The 21,384-nt window shown below is 34.8% G+C and overlaps 3 protein-coding genes across 3 annotated transcripts; 2 read left to right on the plus strand and 1 right to left on the minus strand.

Moving 5' to 3' along the window:
* Positions 1-341: 341 nt before the first annotated feature.
* On the plus strand, positions 342-3,892 carry LOC123656624 (casein kinase II subunit alpha). The gene is made up of 7 exons (XM_045592293.1): positions 342-557; positions 928-1,217; positions 1,490-1,677; positions 1,794-1,986; positions 2,078-2,307; positions 2,429-2,577; positions 2,936-3,892. The coding sequence occupies exons 2-7, from the start codon at positions 1,011-1,013 to the stop codon at positions 3,022-3,024; spliced, it is 1,056 nt and encodes a 351-aa protein (XP_045448249.1). The 5' UTR covers positions 342-557; positions 928-1,010; the 3' UTR covers positions 3,025-3,892.
* A 9,549-nt stretch (positions 3,893-13,441) lies between these two features.
* Positions 13,442-14,385, plus strand: LOC123653489. Its single transcript, XM_045589486.1, has 2 exons — positions 13,442-13,744; positions 14,215-14,385. The coding sequence occupies exons 1-2, from the start codon at positions 13,442-13,444 to the stop codon at positions 14,383-14,385; spliced, it is 474 nt and encodes a 157-aa protein (XP_045445442.1).
* An 802-nt stretch (positions 14,386-15,187) lies between these two features.
* On the minus strand, positions 15,188-16,755 carry LOC123656633 (cytoplasmic tRNA 2-thiolation protein 2-A). The gene is made up of 4 exons (XM_045592302.1): positions 16,462-16,755; positions 16,002-16,348; positions 15,543-15,821; positions 15,188-15,459 (listed from the first exon to the last, which is right to left on the minus strand). Exons 1-4 carry the CDS (start codon positions 16,724-16,726, stop codon positions 15,235-15,237), a joined length of 1,116 nt encoding a protein of 371 aa, XP_045448258.1. The 5' UTR covers positions 16,727-16,755; the 3' UTR covers positions 15,188-15,234.
* Between the last annotated feature and the right edge of the window lie 4,629 nt (positions 16,756-21,384).

Raw genomic sequence — 21,384 nt, forward strand, 5'->3', positions numbered from 1 at the left:
TAACTAAATAAAAGGAGGGGACTGAGGTCACTCTAGTTCGTGTTTTATATTCATAGTGCTTATTCCTTTAATTTAACAATATTAAATTAACAAATATGTATTACGTATAAAAAGTAAGATTAAAAAAAAATAACATTTAATACAAATTTTAGAGGATGAATAAAAAAAGGTACGATATATTTAAATGTTTAAAAATTTTCATGTATAAAATAATGTATTTATATAATAAAAAAATGTATTTTAAAGCACATTAAATATTTTCGCTTAGGTCAATCTGTACTATTTCTTCACTCGTAATATTGTAGGCAGTGTCAAACAAACAACAAGTCGACAAAATGGTGTATAATAGGGGCGGGAGGGAGAGAGGAGAACAAGACTAGAGCAATGGTAGATGGATGGATGGGCGTCCATCTTGAATTTCGCTGAATTTGTGCCGGTTATGTGATAAAAGTGTAATTTGTATATTAGACCTCCAGTTTATTGTTAATTTTCAAGAAGTTAATGTATTCTTTTACTATTTATTGTTTAAAATAGGATCATATACAGGAATGTTTTAGGTATGAGAATAGGCCCAATTCATTTAATCATTTGACGAGTAATGGCGTGCGTTTTTCTTCTGAAGACTTTCAAATTTTATTTCATGTCATAATCATGGTTGTAGCAATATTGTCAATTTAAGTTGTTATTTTATATAATTAGTTAATTAGTAGTGTAACGTGAACTTTTTATCTTTTATAAAGTCTCGTAGTTTAATTTCAATTGACTGAGTTGGATGTCATTTTTAGGTTATACATCAATACAAGTGACTCGTAATCGCTCGCAATCGCTAGTAATGACTTCCAGTGAAAAATTGAACAATAAAATTTACTATAGTCAAGTGTTATAGTGAATGTCTCAAAGTGACGTCGAAAATATTTTTATTCACAGTATCATTACTCAAGACATATGCGATTTCCGGTAAGAGTGTCGTCGACAAGACCTTAGGTTGGCAAAGACCGAATTATTATACGATGGCAGTACCTAGTAGAGCCCGGGTATATGCCGATGTAAATTCACAAAAGCCAAGAGAATATTGGGACTACGAAAGCTATGTGGTGGATTGGGGGAATCAAGAAGACTATCAGTTAGTGCGAAAGCTTGGGCGCGGAAAATACAGTGAAGTTTTTGAGGCAATAAATATCACAAACAATGAGAAATGTGTAGTGAAAATACTAAAGGTGTGTCACAATACATTCATAAGTGCTTTTACTATATTTGAATGAAAATAACTTATAATCTAAATAATACTTTTGTTTTAATTCAAAAATATAATTTAATAAATGTTGAATGGTATTTTGATTACATATAACAATTTGAGTTAAAGTAGTCATATCACTAAAACTTAAGTGTAAGCGTACAAAAATAATGTAAGGATAAATATTTTCAGTATCAATTCCTTTACATATAATTTTACGTTAATTAAATTATACGGTAAATTGTCTTTTTTTAGCCTGTTAAAAAGAAGAAAATTAAACGAGAAATAAAAATACTAGAAAACCTAAGAGGAGGCACAAACATAATTACTCTGCAAGCTGTTGTGAAAGATCCAGTATCTCGCACACCGGCCTTAATTTTTGAACATGTGAACAACACTGATTTTAAGCAACTATATGCAACACTGTCAGACTATGATATAAGGTAACAAATTTTCATTCACTACCGTTGAGATATCTTGAATATGCACTTAAGTATATGTATTGTAGGTCATTGAGTATTGGGTTTAGTTACAATAATCTGCAAATGTTTTTTTACAGGTATTACTTGTACGAACTTTTGAAGGCTTTAGATTATTGCCACAGTATGGGCATCATGCACAGAGATGTGAAACCACATAATGTGATGATTGACCATGATAATAGAAAGCTACGTCTCATTGACTGGGGTCTAGCAGAGTTCTACCATCCCGGGCAGGAGTACAATGTTCGCGTAGCTTCTAGATACTTTAAGGTATAGATATCTTTCTTATCTATTATTATATTAATATCATTCCATTAAATTGATAATGAATTAGAAATATATAAAATATATTTTCTTTCAGGGTCCAGAGCTCTTAGTTGATTATCAAATGTATGATTATTCTCTTGATATGTGGTCTTTAGGATGTATGTTAGCATCCATGATCTTCCGAAAAGAGCCTTTCTTCCATGGTCACGATAATTATGACCAGCTTGTACGTATTGCAAAGGTGCTGGGCACTGAAGAACTATTTGAATATTTGGATAAATATCATATAGAATTAGATCCTCGGTTTAATGACATTCTGGGCAGGTAATTATTTTAATATTCATTTATGTATTTTATAAATATTTTGTATCATTGAAATATCATATTATTGTCATGTACACAGTTAATATGTAGAACCAACAATTAAAATCTAAATATATTGCAGACATTCTCGTAAGCGATGGGAGAGATTTGTACATTCAGAAAATCAACATTTGGTGTCTCCAGAAGCCTTAGATTTTCTTGATCGTCTTTTACGTTATGATCACTATGAGCGCTATACAGCCCGCGAAGCAATGGATCATCCGTACTTTTGTAAGTTAATCATATTTTTATGTTATATAATTCTTGTTTTTGGGTAAGTCTATAAGTTCCTCTTAAATGGTTCAATGATTTCATTGTATATTTCATATGATTGTGACTCTGAGTTAAATCCCATAATTCCTTAGTTGCTTGTAAGATTTTGTGGGTAATACATTCATATAATTTGCTTTTAAATTTTTTAATCTCAAGATTTATATTTCATAGGCAACCTTTTATCATGTTTTGGTTAATATGAACTGCTAAATAGTTAACTTTCTTGCATATTGCACAATGTATGTACAAATATTGTCATGTTATCCTATTCTTATTACATGTACATCTTAAATTTAAAAATATTTTTGATTTTCAGACCCAATTGTAAAGGAACAAGGCCGAATGGTTTCTTCAAATTCTCCTAGTCCTAATGCATTGCAAGGACCAATAAATGCAGCAGAGTAATTATTGTTATTGAATTCCATAATGCTCTTTATTAAACTATATACTGAAGTATTTACCTGTACATGAATTTCCGTGAATGAGAGGAAAGGCAAGAATAACACCAAGTACTGTTTACAGTAAGCATAATGAATACAGAAAAGATATGACAGTGTGTTGTTTCCATTCAGTGTACAACTCTGGTCTATTTCTTATGTAACTAAATGGAAGTAAATTTGGAAAGACAATATAATTTAGTGTTTAATATTAGTAAAATCCGGTTTATTAATTGTTTTTAAAGTGTTTTGTCTCTGGTACAAACCAACGAGTCCAAGGAAATGTACACTAATATTACTTTAAATTATCTAATGGGTTTAAAATTTTAAAGAATTTAGATTCAGCAAGCATCTTTTATGTTAAGTTCAATATGAATTATCGAAATAACGAGAACTTCTGGAGTTTCATTGCACTTGATCTTTTGCATTTATTAACCTATGGTATTGATATTGTAATTACTTGTATGATATATTGATAACACCTGCCTACCATTTGCAAATACTGGTTAGCAACTTTTTGTTGGTACTATTAAAATTTTGTATTTATGTTATAATAATAATATGTAGATATGTGTGATAAATACAAAATTTTAAGATGTAACTGTTTTTTCATTACACAAAACAAATACCAGTAAAGTTTAATTATTAGATATGTCAAATAAAATATTGCTTCTATTAGTTTATTTTAGTAAGTTATGTTAGTGCCCCATAATATAGTTAAATTGAATCAATCGAAAACATTAAAATGGGCCTCATTGATTATAATTTATTTTTAGTGTGATAACTACAAGTTAATGCATCAAAGTTTTCTTAATAAAAAAACTAACTAAGGTGATTAAATGTTTTGGATTTTTTGTTTATTATAGTATGAGTTTCAGCAACCTTTTTTTAAATAAATTAAAATAAATTTGTTAAATATACTGTGTGGAGATGACAATACAGCGAAAATTGATAACACCGGTAATACTAGTTTATAAGAGTATTTCAAAACCATCAAAAAATTCCTAAGGTCAAAATCTAAAAAAAATTTTTTTCAAACAAACTAAATAAGAAAAATATAATAAAATTTTATTACAACATGTGTAACAATAGGTTCACTGACCTGTCAAAGGCCTTTTACACGGTCGGGATCGACCGCCGACCGTCGTGTTCTTGGTCGGGTCAACCAATTTTTGTATTCATTCTACACGGTCCGTGGTTGACTCAACTTGTCAGTTCTTTTCTGGTATTTAAAGCGATGGCTCCTTGCCTTTTAAAGCAACATAAGGTGGGTTTGGCAATAACTTTTTTATGCTAAAGTGAAGTGAAGTTTTTTTGGTTCTTTTCTTTGTATAAATCGGATCCAATGTCCCAAAGACATGGCAAATCACCAACCAAGACCGTTGACATAAAACAAATATTGGTCGGGTCAACCGTTTTCCACACTGTCCATTTTTATATCAACCCGACCAAGGACACGTTGGTCGGCGGGCGATCCCGACCGTGTCCCGACCGTGTGGAACGCTGTCGGCCGACGCGAGCGCTTCAGTTTGCGCTTGTCAGTCGTCACGGGTAGCTAGTTTAAGTGTATTATCTATGGTCACGGGCGCATGTCATCACGTGTTGCAATGGATTCGCAAAACGAGAGGGAACGAGAGGTTCTGACCGAATTTTATATCTTTATATATTGAATTGCCATGTCTTTGGGACATTGGATCCGATTTATACAAAGAAAAGAACCAAAAAACTTCACTTTAGCATAAAAAAGTTATTTTAGCATAAAAAAGTTGTTGCTTTATAATTGTGTTTGTTCGCAAAAGAAAAAAAACCGACTTGAATTACATCGACGAGTAATACAACGTAGATCGACGAAAAAATAGTCAAGTAACTACGCGTTATCAATGATTACTCAAAAAGTAGTTATCAGATCTCGATAAAATTTATATGTGACCCCATGATAAACATCAGCTTTCGATTAAATTAAAAATTATCAAAATCGGTATACACAGTAAAAAGTTATTGCGGATTTTCGAGAGTTTCCCTCGATTTCTCTGGGATCCTATCATCAGATCCTGGTTTCCTTATCATGGTATTAAACTAGGGATATCCCCTTTCCAACAAAAAAAGAATTATCAAAATCGGTACATCCAGTAGAAAGTTATGCGGTATAATACAACGTAGGTCGACGAAAAAAGCGTCAAGTAAAAACGCATTATTTGATATAACTCGAAAAGTAGTTGTTAGATCTCAAATAAATTTAAATGGGACCAAATGACACAAACCATCTTTCGATCAAAAGAAAATTTGTCGAAATTGCTCCACCCAGTCAAAAGTTCTAAAGTACATTAAAAAAATACAGTCGAATTGAGAACCTCCTCCTTTTTTGGAAGTCGGTAAAAAATGCAAGGAGCCATCGCTTCAAATACCAGAGAAGAACTGACAAGTTGAGTCAACCACCGACCGTGTAGAATGAATACAAAAATTGGTTGACCCGACCAAGGACACGACGGTCGGCGGTCGATCCCGACCGTGTAGAAGACCTTTTACACGTTCTCAGGGTCATTGCAACACACGTGCCACGTTGATTGTTTTTTTCAGCTGCTGCAAGATTTAATATTTTAATCTAATAACGTGGTATTTTATTATTAATAATTGTTGTTATTGTTTTTTGTTGTCTGTATCGCATTTGTTGAATTGCTCGAGCAAAAGTTTCGCGAATATTTCGATCTTGAAATAAATGTCAATGTTGGCAACGAAATACTTAAATTTATTAAAGATTGTAAATTTGTTATGCCATGTGTGCTCCCCGTGATATTACCTACTTGAAAAAACTATATTAGATTCAGAATTTACATTTTTAGAATTTAAAATTTAAGCATTAAAAGAAACAATAAATTATTAAAAAACAAAAATTATAAAACGAAAATTATTAGAATCATACTGAATATTAAAACTATTTAACAAATGTTTTTAATATGTTTTAACTACGTTTTAACTACATACCACTGACCTACCAAAATAGATAACAATTTTGCACGTTTTTAAAGACGAATCGATTGTTTGTACCGATCGCGTTCAAAGGGTCGTTAACCGTGGTGACCGTTTATTAATGTTATACAACACGTAGTAATTTTAAAAAATGAAAAATCATATTTTTGTGACTACTGGATGTATTTTATTGATTTTTTGTATGTGGGCTTGGAATATCATTACATATAGGTACGATGTCAAAGTTATCGTTGTATTGTCGTCTTGGACATTTGTTTAGATCCTTTTCAGGACATAGTATCAATAATAAATTATTTCAGTAGGTATATGTATCTAAAAAAAAAAATATTGTACAAAAATGTAAATGTTGTCTCTTCATTCAGAATAAGATTTTATAAAAAATTTCTTAATGAGTAGGCTACTTAATTTTTTTTCAGAAAATAGTCAGGGTGGTTAGTTCGATAGAGACCAACATCGTCACTATATTAATTTGACTTACAAAAAAAAAAACAAGGAAAAGTTTTCGTAAAATGTGTCATCAATGATCATAATATTCTACCATTTTTCGTCACATAAGCAACATTAGACAGATTAATGTGTTTATTTTTTATCTCTACTAGACTACATAACTTGATTAAGTAAGCCATAGTCTTATCATATATATTTTAACTTAATTATCTTTTTTTTACAATTACTGGTTGAAACCATCTATTTTTAAAGACCAGCCTATTAGCAGCTCAATTAATTCTTGCTCCCTATTCTTGCTTGGTCCTTTAATTGTAGTATCTAACACGGACCAGATGTTACAGATTTTTTTAAAGATGTTAAATATGCAATAGTATACAATAATCCTCATTTCTTTAAACCAGTTCTAAATTGATTTTTACTAAAAGTATTGCTGATTCTAAATTGTGAAATGATTTTACATTTTTTTCAGAAAACATTAATATTTTATAAATTGAGAGTTATCTCACGATATGTCATGAACATTTTTTAGATTGTGATAAAAGAGATAAGACTGACGACATATAGAGGTTATAAATCTATAGGAATCCTAATGAATTAGTTATTCAATTGACGTCTCATTATTTAAGTATTTATTAGGGATGGTAAACAGAACAGAAATAGTTATAAAAAAACAGGAATGAAATATAATCATAAAGGCCAATTACGACCATACATTATTGATTTACAGATAATTTAAACAAAATCTTATTCAATGAGAACTCATCTTACTTAATATTTTGAATATCGACAGTTCTGTTGGTTAACAAAAAACGGAACTTAATAATTTAATTTAACCCATGTAAGCAAGCTCTTCACAATTTGATGATCCTTGGATAAATTTCAAATTAAAAATGTACAAATATATGATGATTAAACATTACGTATATACGTAACAATTTTAGGTGTCAAATATATACCATTGTTTGGAAGGAATACATTAATTTTTTATGGTTATATGTTATCTTGGGAGGGAGAAATGAATATGCAGATCTACTACATACCTAGCAATACAGATAGCAGTCTCGCTGAAAGGACACGCTCAATAGTTATACCTCTTGAACCCGTAATGTCATACACGTTCTCCTGAAGCGAAGTCTAATCTTCTGTAGCGAACGCTGGTGTTCAGCACTCCCGTGTAAGCAGCAAACGGTCAGTGTGGGTTGCAACATCTACCAGAGTTCGTAATCGTATTCAATATTTTCACGCTCTTTTCTTTTATATAATCAGTCTGGTGTAGCAGTACATGACAGCGTCTATATTTGTAGTTGTACAAATATGGATTTTCCGGTCTAGGTGTCTGTTTTTGTGGATCTACCCACCGTGCCTCGGAGAGCACGTAAAACTATCTGGCTGGTCATTACTTTTACATTTGGTAGGGCACAGCAGGGAGTATCCTGCTCAAAATCTGAAGCAGTCCGAATGGGGAAGTACTTTAAACTATCAGAAGATGACAGCTAAATAATACTGCTTTCAAGCAGTGTTATGTTCCTGTGGTGAGTAACGTGACCACATCTCCTGAGGGGCCGTAGCCTATAGACACCTACCAGCTAGGTGAGCCGTACGCTTATTTGCCGACCTAGTTTAATAAATAAAAATAAACACAATTGGTAGGAAATACATATGGCCAACCTGCAGTTGAACAGTGTCGTGTATTAAACTCCCCTCTTCTACATAGAGAAAGAGACCCATGCCCAGCAGTGGAATGCTTCAAGCTGAATCAATTAAAATAGATGATAATCAGTCTTGATGAATAGACTCATTAATTTCCTTACATCTTATGTAAATAATAGGCCACTGTATTATTAATCATTTTAAATCGGCCATGATAAATAAGACTCAAAAGAGACAATTAAGTTTTATATGATTAGTAGGTACTATATAATAAGAGGGGTTTGCTCAGTTGTTAGAAATTTATACATGTACAAGAATATACATTACTGTGAACCTTAGTGACAAAATTCTGAAAAATTATATATTTTTTACTAAATATGAATAATAATTCTGAAATTTATATTTTCTCTAAGAAACTGAAAAAGTATTATTAAGTCAAAGAAATGTTTTATGTGGTTTAATAAGTCAGAGTAATTGGAAGATTTGGGACTCTGCTTGCACTCTGCCAGAAGAGATAAAGAATTTATGAAACTTTTGTAAAATCGTTGTGCGGCTACGATTACGTTGTGCGACGAACTAAAATTTTGTAGTTTAAAAGGTTAAAAAGTTAGGAATATTTTAAAGTAAGTTAAATGGAAGGATGATTTAGGACCTTGGTCGTTAAATGCTACCCGCAATTCAACGAGTAATTTGACTAGAAAAATATCTAAACCGATTTGAGTGAAAAGAAAAAAATTATTTTATTGGTAACAAATTAAGGTACAATTCACACTTTTAGAATTAAGGTGGTGTAAAGAAATGTATTTATAATAAAAGCGCACCTGTTATCTGAACTAGTTAGATAACTGTAGCCATCTCAGAATAACAGGGTTCTCCTTTCTAGAAATTTATATCCCACCAAAAACATTTTCATGTAAAATGTTGCCAAGACGAGATCATATGACTCGCACTGTCAAAAAGTTATCAGATCTCATGTAGAGCCAAGCTTCTAACTCTACACCACAGAACACTATTACACTCTACACGCCCTAACTCTACAAGCCCTAACTTCACAAACTCTACACCTTAGTCAAAATATGTGGCTTGGCCGTTTCGTTACTACCGGCTGCCGATGTTGTAGATGACGACTTTCCTGTCTCATTTATATAAATATATTTTCTCTTTTTATTTTTATTTGTATTATATGTATATCAATTATTCTTCTTCTTTTTATTTTTTCTTTAATAGAACTATTGTATGACAGAAAAGTAAAAAACAGTGAAAAAAATTTTCACCTTACACCCACGGACGGATTTCACTTCTTTTTGTAAGTTGCTTATGACAATATTATAGTTGTATTTTACCTCCGACACATTTTATACCATAAATATCATCCAATCTTCACCATATTCGGTTTAAGTACGCTGTTTTTGATTTTATGTTGAACTGATATGCAAACGGTGATCTCCGCCAAAACTTAAATACCAAAATTACAAAATGTAAATTTTCGACATAAACTAATAACCGATTTTTATTTTTTATGTATTTTATTATTATTATTAATAATAAGGAGTCCCTATATCAATTTTCAGACCTCTGGCATCAAAATTTGCGGAAGTCTCATACAAACTTCCATCCCCTAGTTTAAGGGGTTGGGGGGGGTAAAAGTTCCAAGTTTTAGAATTTTTTTGTTGTTTGTGTACTAATACTAGCTTACATACCAAATTTCAGCTTTCTGGGACTTCAGGAAGTACTCTAAGAATTTTGATGATCATCAGTGAGTGACGAAATCGGGGTTTTTTAGATATCAATAAAATCTAAAGTATAAGAGCTATGCAATTGAAACTTTATATGTTTAATAAGTTCACTATTGACATCATATCCCCAGAATTTTGTTTATCTAATATAATCCAAACCCAAGTTATGAGGGTTCAAAAAAACGACGTAGCACTTCGAGAAAAGATAGGTAGTGCTTTTCGTTTTTTTTTTTTTTGTTTCGTCTTGGCGGGGGCACTACCGTGCCCCCAGATTTATACAAATTAGGTCCGAAGTGTAATACAGAGAAAAACGAGTAAAACGACTTTTTCGGATTTTATCGCGGTTTGTTAGGTTTTTTACATGTTCGACCTTTCGGATGGTTACGAGAGGACTGGACCGAAGAAAAAAAGTTGAAACAGTTGTTTCATTATAATGTATAAAACAAAAACAAGAGTACCTACATGAAACTTTGGTAAAATGTGCCAAGCAATTAGAAATGCTTAAGAGACTTCGTAATATTTATTTTAAATGTATTCATTCACAACTAGCTGAGCCCGTTACTTCGTTCGCGTGGAAATTTAACAAAAAGTTATTGTTCAGTTCGCCGAGTTATAAAATGAAGAAATTTCTAAAATAAATGTAGCCTAAGTTACTCCTTACTACATCAGCTATCTGCCAGTGAAAGTCCCGTTAAAATCGGTTCAACCGTTTCAGAGATTAGCCGGAACAAACAGACAGAAAAATTGTAAAAAATGTTATTTTGTTATATGTACCGTGTATACATCTATATGCATTTAATAAAAAGCGGTTATTTTAATATTACAAACAACCAATCCAATTTTATTTGTATAGATAACGATAACGGCAGCGTTTGTTCACTTACAAGTACGTATTCGGTTCTTATTCTTAATTTTCATTTATATTTGTTATTTTTTTTTTTTTATCCACAACCATTAACAATTATTAATTAAGCCGTTTCGCTTCGCTTCAGTCTATCGCCGTCCACAGCTTGACATTGGCTACTCCAACTTTGTTCCAAATATTCCATTTGTCGGTAATCCACATCCAGTCTCCACTGGCGATCTTCCGCAGATTCTAATTATATATTTAAGAGAGACTCCCAAGCACAGCTTGTTTCATAGCACGTTGAGTGACTATTTGAACTTGTGGGCTAGTCTAATTATTAACATCCATGTCTTAAAACTGTCAACACAGATAAGATGCATTACTCGAAGTCTTTTGTCTTTAAGCATTGAGGAATTGTCACATTTTTGGTAGAGCCTACCATATCCCACCCAGCCTAACTGACTCTTGTTGGAGACCTAATAGGTAGTTCTATTGTATGGCCTAGGTAGACATTATGCTTTACAAATTCGGGAAAGGCTACCGTCGACCAATACCAGTCTCAGCATGACTTGTTTTTTCATACTCAGGTCGACATATCGGGGACAATCATTTAGGTCGCTTAGCATTTGACCTATCTTTTCCAAGGTCTCCGCAATGTTAATGAAACCGTCAGCGGAAGATAGGTGAAAAAATTTATTTGCTGCTGAAATTTATGTCATGTCTGCTTCTATCTTCTCGGTATCTATGGGTCTTAAAGACATCTTCTATAGCATTAGTTAATAGTTTTGGAAGATATTACACCCCCTATTTACCTTGCAACGAAAGAAAAACGATGCTAATTAAACAAACTTCTATTTAATAGCATTATTTGCCTCTAAAAATCTACATTGTCTTCTGAATTAATAAGTCAGCCACAAATAACGAGAGTTTGAATGATACTATCTTAGCCACTAGTTATCTTCTATGTAAGCCACTCTAAATACAACTTAGCATGGTAGTTATTTTTAGCATCTAAATTTGTAACATGAATTCTAGCAATAAACTTCTAAAACATTAATATATGACATCAAATAAGACGCCGCGTTGGCGCAACGGTTACAGCCATGGATTGTACCTATTGCGCTAGCGGTTGCGGGTTCGATCCCCGCACATGACAAACATTTGTATTGGCCATACAGGTGTTTGCCGTGGTCTGGGTGTTTGTGCAGTCCTTGTGGGTCTCCCCACCGTGCCTGGGAGAGCACGTTAAGCCGTCGGTCCCGGTTGTTATCATGTACACCTGATAGCGATCGTTACTCATAGTAGGGAATATATCCGCCAACCCGCATTGGAGCAGCGTGGTGGATCTGATCCTTTTCTTACATGGGGAAAGAGGCCTATGCCCAGTAGTGGGATATTACAGGCTGAAGCGATCAAATAAGATATTCTATTAGCTTCTAATTTTTTAACAATGAAAGTTTTAGAATTGCTCCGGTCTCCGGTTGGGAGCTCCACTGTGCTTTGAACACAGATGTCCGTGCGGAAAAGAGGTCGATTCTTTCGGACTACACGGCCTTTCCTGTAACAAGAGTTCAGGTAGGTTTTCCCGTCACGGTTCCCTAAACGATACCATAAAAAGAACTCTTGTGACCATCGACGTTCCTGCTCTTATCGAGCCTACTGGAATTAGTCGCAATGATGGCAAGAGACCTGATGGATTGACGTTGGTTCCCTAGGAAAGAGGACGGGCGCTTTTGTGGGACGCAACCTGCGTTGACACACTTGCTCCGTCTAATGTCAGGGAAACAGCCTTAAAAACGGGAGCCGCAGCGGAAAAAGCTGAAACGACTAAACGGCGCAAATATTCGTCACTAATTCCAAATTACATCTTTGTGCCGTTTGCAATAGAAACACTTGGACCTTGGAGTAGTAGTGCTAAAAATTTTTTACGTTCGTCCACGCTCGTCCTGCCCTCCGCACCTCCGGTTTTTAAAGAACACTATAGCTCAGTCATATTAGGGGTTTCACCTCGGAATGAAAGATAATAAGCTGAAAATTGGTATAAACCTTTGTTTTGTCGTTCTAAATGTTGTCTCAAAAGTCGTTAAAAAAAAATGTTATCGTGTCCGCGTCTTAAGATATTGAAGGTTTTTCGCGAATATCTCGCTTTCTATTGCTTAAATGAGATTTACACCTATTATAAAAGTTGTAGAGTATAAAATTCTCTAGAACTTTTGTTGGAACTTTTTTCATACGATCAACCGTTTTTACAGGAATTGGCACAAAATATATTTAAAAAGAGTATCCTTTTGAGAGTGATGCTAAATCATATGCATTGTTGCAGTTGACAAGAAACGAATTTAATGTTTCTTTCGCCCCATCGTAAGGTTTAATGAATTTTAGTAATGTCGTTAATAATTAAATTAATTCTAGTCTAATTCTACCCTAATAGTGGGAGTGACCTTTTTTTTACTCTGTGACCTACTGGTTGGACCGGTAGGGCAGAAATTAACGTCCTTGGTGTCCATTACTATGGTTTCGGGTTGACCTGTGGGGTAAAGCAAGGGTGCGTCCTACCACTCACACTGTTCGCTCTATACTTTGCAGTAGCAGTCAAGGAGACCCTACAAACTGTTTCTGAAGAAGTTCGCATTCGCTTTCGCACTGATGGCAGTCTTTTCAACTTGGCCAGACTTAAGGCGCGAACCAAAGTCTCGTATGCATTGATTACAGAGATCATGTATGCTGATGACCTGTGCTTCTTAGCAGAATCCCCAGACGGCCTGCAACAGCTGATGTCCGCTTTCCATCAAGCGTGCTGCAAATTCGGCCTAAAGATCAGTGTCAAAAAGATGGAAGTAATGTTTCTAGACATACATGGTCGTGAGACACTGACCATTAAGCTTGGTGAGGACGTGCTGAAACAGGTCGATAAATTTCGTTATCAGGGGAACACTATAACAGCTAAGGGTGACCTTGATGCCGAGATCAACAATAGGATAAGTGCTGCAGCTGCAGCATTGGGAAAGCTGTGTTCCAAGGTCTTTTGCTCGCACGACCTTAAGCTGGCTACTAAGATCTCGGTTTACATGGCGATCGTGCGACCTGGTGTGTGTATCGTCGACATATACGCACTCTCGATCGATTCCACCTAAAATGCCTGCGCACCATCATGAAGATCAGATGGTCCGATCGGACACGTAATACCGAAGTTTTAAGACGGGTCAATGTTGGTGGCATTGAAGCATATTTGATGCGTCGCCAACTTCGGTGGTGCGGTCATGTATCACGGATGGCAGAGAAGAGAGTGGCGAAGCGCATCTTTTACTCTGAGCTGGAGATGGGGCCAGCGAAAGCATGGTGGACAACTCCTTACATACAAAGATGTTCTGAAGCGTCATATGAAAAGATGCAATAGAGAGCCCTCTCGCTGTACAGTTGGCAGTTAGGCAGCACAGCGACCGGAATAGCGCGAGATTGTGAAAAAGCGAATTCGCGATTTGAGAAACAGCGTTTAGCTGACCTCGACCCCAAGCGCGATGAGCTCAAAGACCGTCCACTCGCCGCCATTCATTATAATTATGAGAGTGGTAAGCTCACTTGCCCACTTTGTGCAAGGGAGTTTGCTGCAAAAATCGGCTATATAAGCCATCTCCGGGCGCACCAGCGCCAAGCCCTGTAAGGGGTCTAAGTGGTCTCCATGGCCGAAAATCGGTCGGAATACACATTCAATGTCATTAACCCTGTGGAAAATATCTCCTAAATGTCATAAAAACAGGGACAAATACCAAGATATGAGAGACTATGACGTCTATGAGAATTTGATTTGCATTTGTCCATGTTTTTGAGGTTTATAAGATTTTTCCATAGGGTATTGGCTTTCAAAAAATCCTCGTTCATGCACGGTATGATCGGATATTGATCATTGACCTTATCATTCGAGTGTCGTTATCGAGGACTTCAGACTCCAAAATACGTTACTAATAAGTCTTGTGAATTACAAAACATATACTAGGGAAAAGCTATTTATCATTTACACAAAAGTAGATCAAGTGACCAGAGTTTAGAACTATCGCGTCTTGGACCTCTTTTCGGATTTCAGATAAACAGACCAAACTCACAGTGGAGCTAAGTCACTATTACTCCATACTCCAGTTTATTAACTGGACTTAGCTCCACATCAAGTATGGTGAGGTGGTGGTCCAGCTGAATGAGCGTTCACTGTATGTAGTTCCAGTATCCAAATTTCGTAGTGTTTTAGTTATTAACAAAACATATACTAAAGGCAACTATTGTGGTTCAGTAGTGCGAGCATCACAGGTTAAATTCCTAATCGATATATGTATTTGTAGTGAACATATATTTATTTCATATATTTTATTTTGATCAGGGTATTTATCCTTATGGTTGTCCCATGTCCTTTGACCTTGCTTTGAAGCATGTATGTATGTACATGTTTTGGTTTTAATTATACTATATTATTTATGGGTTGATAATTAAAAGTAATGATTTTTTTTTGCGTTTTATAAAATTAAACTAAAATATGTAACAGAGGATCACCTAGTTCAGATACATTTCTACTACAACAATAACATAAACTTTCATAAATAAATGGGAACATTAAATTGTTCTCCCCTTCAATATTTTGTTTATCTTCATTGTGTATTGATATTCTAGATGGTATTGACGAAACCTGCCTAGAAAACATAGTGGCATCTACTGCTGTCAGTTTTGAATCATTATTATCTAAGATGCTCTGAAAAAAGAATAATTAAAGTTAATAATTTGCAATACAATTTAATATTAATTGAGTTTGTCAATTTCATATTTAGAAATTACCTGACACACTTTACATTTCTTCTTATTAAAATTATTCGTTACAGAACCAATTTTATCTGCCGTTTTACATATCGTAGATACAGTAGCTGGATAGTTTTCCTGTAGATCCATTACAAAGTTTTTAATAACAGACTGAAGGCTTGTTTCATTTAATTTATTATGCATACATTTAGCGGGTTTAATATCTTTAACTTTTAGATAACATTGTATGTCTTCATTAGAAATATCTTTCAAAGGTCTCAAAATTTTTACATTGCTATCTCTTTTGTCTGCAAAACCCTGGAATATTTAAAAATTTACAACTTTAAATAAATACTGACCACATTAAGCTTTTACTTTTTTTAATGTGGAAATTTATACATAAATAATTAATACAATATATATACTTATAATAATGAAGATCTCATGTTACATAAAATAAAAGCTTGCAAGCTTTTTTCATAATAAAAAAAAACTTACAATATCATTCTCAATTTGAGAGCCTCTGCCAATTGCAATATTAGATAACAACTTAGTAGCCAATGTAGTAGTTGTTTCAGCTGTAAAGATAGATTTACAGTCTAAAGTCTTTGAAACTTTCACAAAAATGTTCTGTTTCATTTTTGCAACAACATCTTGACCAATAGAGGAAGGTACATCTGATAAAATACTTTTTGAATTATTTGAGTTCTGATTTTCCAGTTCTCCTGTGTTACACAAAATATTTTTATAGTATTCTTTAATATTTACTACGGTAACAGTAAAACCATAATTTTTACACTGTTCAATTATTGTGTTTGATATGTTTTCGTTGTCTGAAACAGCTTCTGGAAGTAAAAATAGTAGTGAATTGTTTTATTATAAAGAATGATTTAAATTAACTTGCAATTTCATATCTTACAGATTTAAAATTACTATAAGCTTATATAAGCAAGCTTACCTATTATATGTAAAAAATATGGAACCACTCTTAATTTTTTGTGGTTATTTAAAGAAATGGCATTGTATATCAAATCTAATAAAACTGTAGAGCTTCCATCGCCAGATAGACAAATTAGTACTTTTTCATTAGCTGACAATGTTTTATTTTTACCAATACATGCACGAAACTTATGATTTATCATAGAAATAAAGCATTCGTTACAATAACAATATTCTTTTCTAATATTTACAGTCGCTGGATTACTACACTTGCGACAAATCATTCTTAAATTTTTAGGTTAAAATTAAGAATAAGTGAAAGAATAATAATTATATCTTAAATAGTATTATATTTTAATCAATGTAATTTAATCTTTTTCAGTATAACAAATAATATTAATTCTTATATTATTTTAAACTTTTTACAGATCAAACATTATTATTATATATTCATTTAAATTAAAACAAAGTTTAGTACAAGAAAGACGTTTATAAGAGTGTTCTAGTGTTGCCACTTGCCTGGGAAGGACCAAAGAGTATATAAATAAGTTAATACATGGTTAATACCATTTTAAATACCGGTGAATAGCGTTATTTTTTTCCGATAGCTTTTATAGCGTTAAAATTTTTTATGGTAATTAGGGGATATCCATTAATTACGTGAGCTTAGAATGGGGGGGGAGGGGTCCAATGAAATCTCACCAAATCTCATCTAAGCCGCGGGGGAGGGGATAATCGAAAATCTCAGATCAACTTAAAAAATATTACAGATATTACAAAAAAAAAAAAAATTTTTTTGAGTGTTCATTTTGCTCACTAAAATAAATCTCATTGCTATTAAAATCATTTAGTAGTTTTTGCTTTGAATTTTATTGAATTTAAATAAATTAACTATGTAAGTATACTTGAACAGTTTATTATTTCCCGTCAATCTATATTATATTCACGTCAATCTCACTTAAGGGGAGGGGGGTCCAGGCAAATCTCACCTAAGGGGGCAAAGGGGCTTAAACTGATCGAAAAATAACTCCTGTAATTAATGGATGTCCTCTTAGGTAACGCAGACGTTTTTTAACGTTGTTTTACCAGTAAATAGAATTATATCGAGACCTATAATATCTCCTCTGCATCATTAAAATATGACGATATCTTTACCGATACCTTTCGATGTTGCCGCTCCGTGCAAAAAATTGTTCCACTCTTTTTTTTCGAATTGACAAGTGCTGTTGATCGGCTTTTAAAGCGTCACTGGTGAGAGGGGCCGGAATGAATAAAAAAGAGTCCTCTAGGAGGGCTCGGGGAAAACGCTTGTCCTAAGGATGTCTCCTAATGAGATCACACTTCGCTTAGAACGTCGTCGAAGTGGAGGAGGCGCTATACGGGGCGCTGAGATGGCTTACGGACGGTCCGCTACGCGTCTAGGCGCGTGCGAGCCGTCAGAACGCGGGGACCTCGCCCTCGTGTCGTGTGTGTGGTGGTGTATATGGCGTTAAGCGCCATGATCCTATCCTCAGGGTCAGTTAAGACATGCATAGGACGTCTTTGAACTGTCTGTAAGTTTCCTCTACCTACGTATTTGCAAGCCTCTACTACAAGAAGGTTTGGGTGACTGCGCGCTCTCTCAAAATACGCCGTAGCGAGTATTTTGAGGTGCTTCGTGATCGAATCGATCTTAAGGTCACGATGTAAGTCGACATTACGCACGTACCATGGCGAGTACGTGACAGTACGTAGAAACTTATACTGTATGATTTGAAGCCTGTGGATGAGCGTCAGCTTAACATGAGCGAAGACAGGACACGCGTAGGTCATGATAGGTCGTACGCAGGCCTTGTATAATGTCGTCTTATTTCTAAGAGGCATTTTACTCCTTCCGCATAGCAGGGTGCAATCGACCTAGTACGAACGCTGCCCTGTTTCAGACCCGTTTGATGTGGGTTTTGAATGTAAGTTTACTGTCAAGTATGACGCCTAGATACTTTGTTTCCTTTAGCCAAGAAATCGGAGTGCCGAATAGTCGACCTTTCATCCAGAAGACGCGATTTGTATGCTTAACAAAGTGTACTGCTGCACTCTTTTCGGGATTCACCGAGAATCGAAGTCCCCATTTCCTAAACCACGCGCCAGGGGCGGTGACCACGGATTGGAGTCGAGAAGTTATAGCCTCGCCGGACGTATAGATAGCTATCTATACTTATTATAAAAATAAGTCCCCCGGCCGCGTCTTTCTGTCCTCCTGTCTGTCCTCCTGTCTGTCCTCCTGTCTGTCTGAACGCGATAAACTCGAAAACTACTGAACGGATTTTTATACGGTTTTCAACAATAGAAAGAGTAATTCTTGAGGAAGGTTTAGGTATATAATTTATTATGCTTTTATGTAAATTAGCTGAAATACGGCGACAAATGTTGAAGAGGTCGCAAAAAATCTCGCCAAATGGGAACTTTCCACGCGAACGCCGCGTAAACTAGCAAAGATACAGTTAAGTAATGTACTAGAGAATTCAAAATCTATAAAAATGCTACAAAAAAGTCCGCGATAGCATATCTCTATCTCTTACGGTTGACTTACAATAACCACTTTTATGTTAACATTTTTAATTAAAAACATTACGTTATTTTCAAAGCTATTTTCTTTAGTTCGGTATTAATCCTTATCCAAATGAATATGTTAGTTAGCTTAGTCATTTAATGCAGATTAAAATTGCTTTTTACACTAAATCAATCAGATGAATAGTTTTTGAGATATCGTTGTTAGAAGTAATTAGTAGCGAAACATTTTTAATGCTTGGCGAGCATTGAGATGCCTACGGCGAGTCCATCCCCTCTGCCCCGCATCGCTCGACCGCCTGCTCAAGCTATATAAACCGGGCGATGTAGCGCGCGATCCGCCATAGTAAACAGACTTTGGTAGCAACTGAACGCATTGCGTATATCGACTGTCATCGGCTTACTACGGGTATTGCTGTTCGGCATTAAATCTTGCTATTGGTTCCTATTATTATGCTATTGTTAGTTTTAATTATTATGCTATTGTTAGTTTTAATTAATTATTTTCATACTTAGTAGGTGGTGTAAGAAACCTTTCAGTTTACTTTCTTCTTTTCGTTTGGTTATTTCGTTACTTTTAAAATAACCAAGTACCTTACTTTTCCGTACTTGGTTGCTATAAATAGATTTTTGTAAATAATTTTCGTGAGTCTATTTAAGTTCATGTATATTCCTTAATTAATTATTTTCATACTTAGTAGGTGGTGTAAGAAACCTTTCAGTTTACTTTCTTCTTTTCGTTTGGTTCTTTCGTTACTTTTTAAATAACCAAGTACTTTACTTTTCCGTACTTAGTTGTTATAAATAGATTTTTGTAAATAATTTTCGTGAGTCTATTTTTAAGTTCATGTATATTACTTTTTTGTTACTTGGGTGTTGTAGGGAAGTTGTTGTAAATAAATATTATTTAGATTCATTAAACTGTTTCTATTAAGTACCTCTTTATTCAATTTCTTATTAAACTTAGGTAGATAATCATGCCGAGAAGAAGGCCAAATATAGGACGCAGTACGTCTGCTGCTAAAAGACTTCGTTTGAATCGGAATAGTGAAAATAATGAAGAGAGAGAACTGCGTTTATCATTGGACCGTGAAAGACATATTTCGCAAAGACTGCGAGAGTCTTCTGCGGAACGTAACGCACGTTTGTCGTTGGATCGTGAAAGACATGTTTCACAAAGACTGCGCGAATCCTCTGCTGAACGTAACGTACGTTTGTCGTTGGACCGTGAAAGGTATGTTTCGCAAAGACTGCGTGAATCCTCGGCAGAACGTGATTTACGTTTGTCGTTGGATCGTGAAAGACATGTTTCACAAAAACTGCGTGAATCCTCTGCTGAACGTAACGTACGTTTGTCGTTGGACCGTGAAAGACATGTTTTACAAAGACTGCGCGAATCCTCTGCTGAACGTAACGTACGTTTGTCGTTGGATCGTGAAAGGTATGTTTCGCAAAGACTGCGCGAATCCTCGGCGGAACGTGATGTACGTTTGTCGTTAGATCGTGAAAGACATGTTTCACAAAGACTGCGTGAATCCTCTGCTGAACGTAACGTACGTTTGTCGTTGGACCGTGAAAGACATGTTTCACAAAGACTGCGCGAATCCTCTGCTGAACGTAACGTACGTTTGTCGTTGGACCGTGAAAGGTATGTTTCGCAAAGACTGCGCGAATCCTCGGCGGAACGTGATTTACGTTTGTCGTTGGATCGCGAAAGACATGTTTCTCAGAGGCTACGCGAATCCTCTGCTGAACGTAACCTACGTTTATCTTTAGATCGTGATAGACACAATGCTTTAATGGAAACTGAAACATTTGAGAGAAGACAACTCCGACTACAAAACGATCGTATTCGGCACATAAATTTTAGGAATAATATGCCAACTAATGGAACACAAAATAATAATAGATGGTCCAATAAAGAGTACTCGGCAATGAATTACAGTACAACAATTGATTATCAAAATTATCGTATCGTTTGTATAGGTTCTCCTTCCATTGTTTGTCAATACTGTTCGGCACTGAGATGGAAAGATGAGTCAAAAGGTTTATGTTGTTCAAATGGTAAGGTAAAATTAGATGAAATAGGTGCTCCACCTGAACCTTTAAATTCTCTACTTGATGAAAGTCATCCAAAGCATACAGAATTTATGCGTCATATTCGGCGGTATAATAATGCGTTCCAGATGACTTCATTCAAAAGTCAACGAGTAGTTGAAAACGGCTTCATGCCAACATTTAAAGTCCAGGGCCAGGTTTACCACCTTGCAGGAAGTCTTCTTCCACAAGTTCCTGACGACCATAAGTTTTTGCAGATATATTTTATTTCCGATCCTGAAGTTCAAGCAACGACTCGATGTAATATTAGTAATAGTAATTCAAGAACACCACTTGA

The sequence above is a fragment of the Melitaea cinxia genome, chromosome 1 (genome assembly GCF_905220565.1).
Source record: "Melitaea cinxia chromosome 1, ilMelCinx1.1, whole genome shotgun sequence".
Taxonomy (NCBI): Eukaryota; Metazoa; Arthropoda; class Insecta; order Lepidoptera; family Nymphalidae; genus Melitaea; species Melitaea cinxia.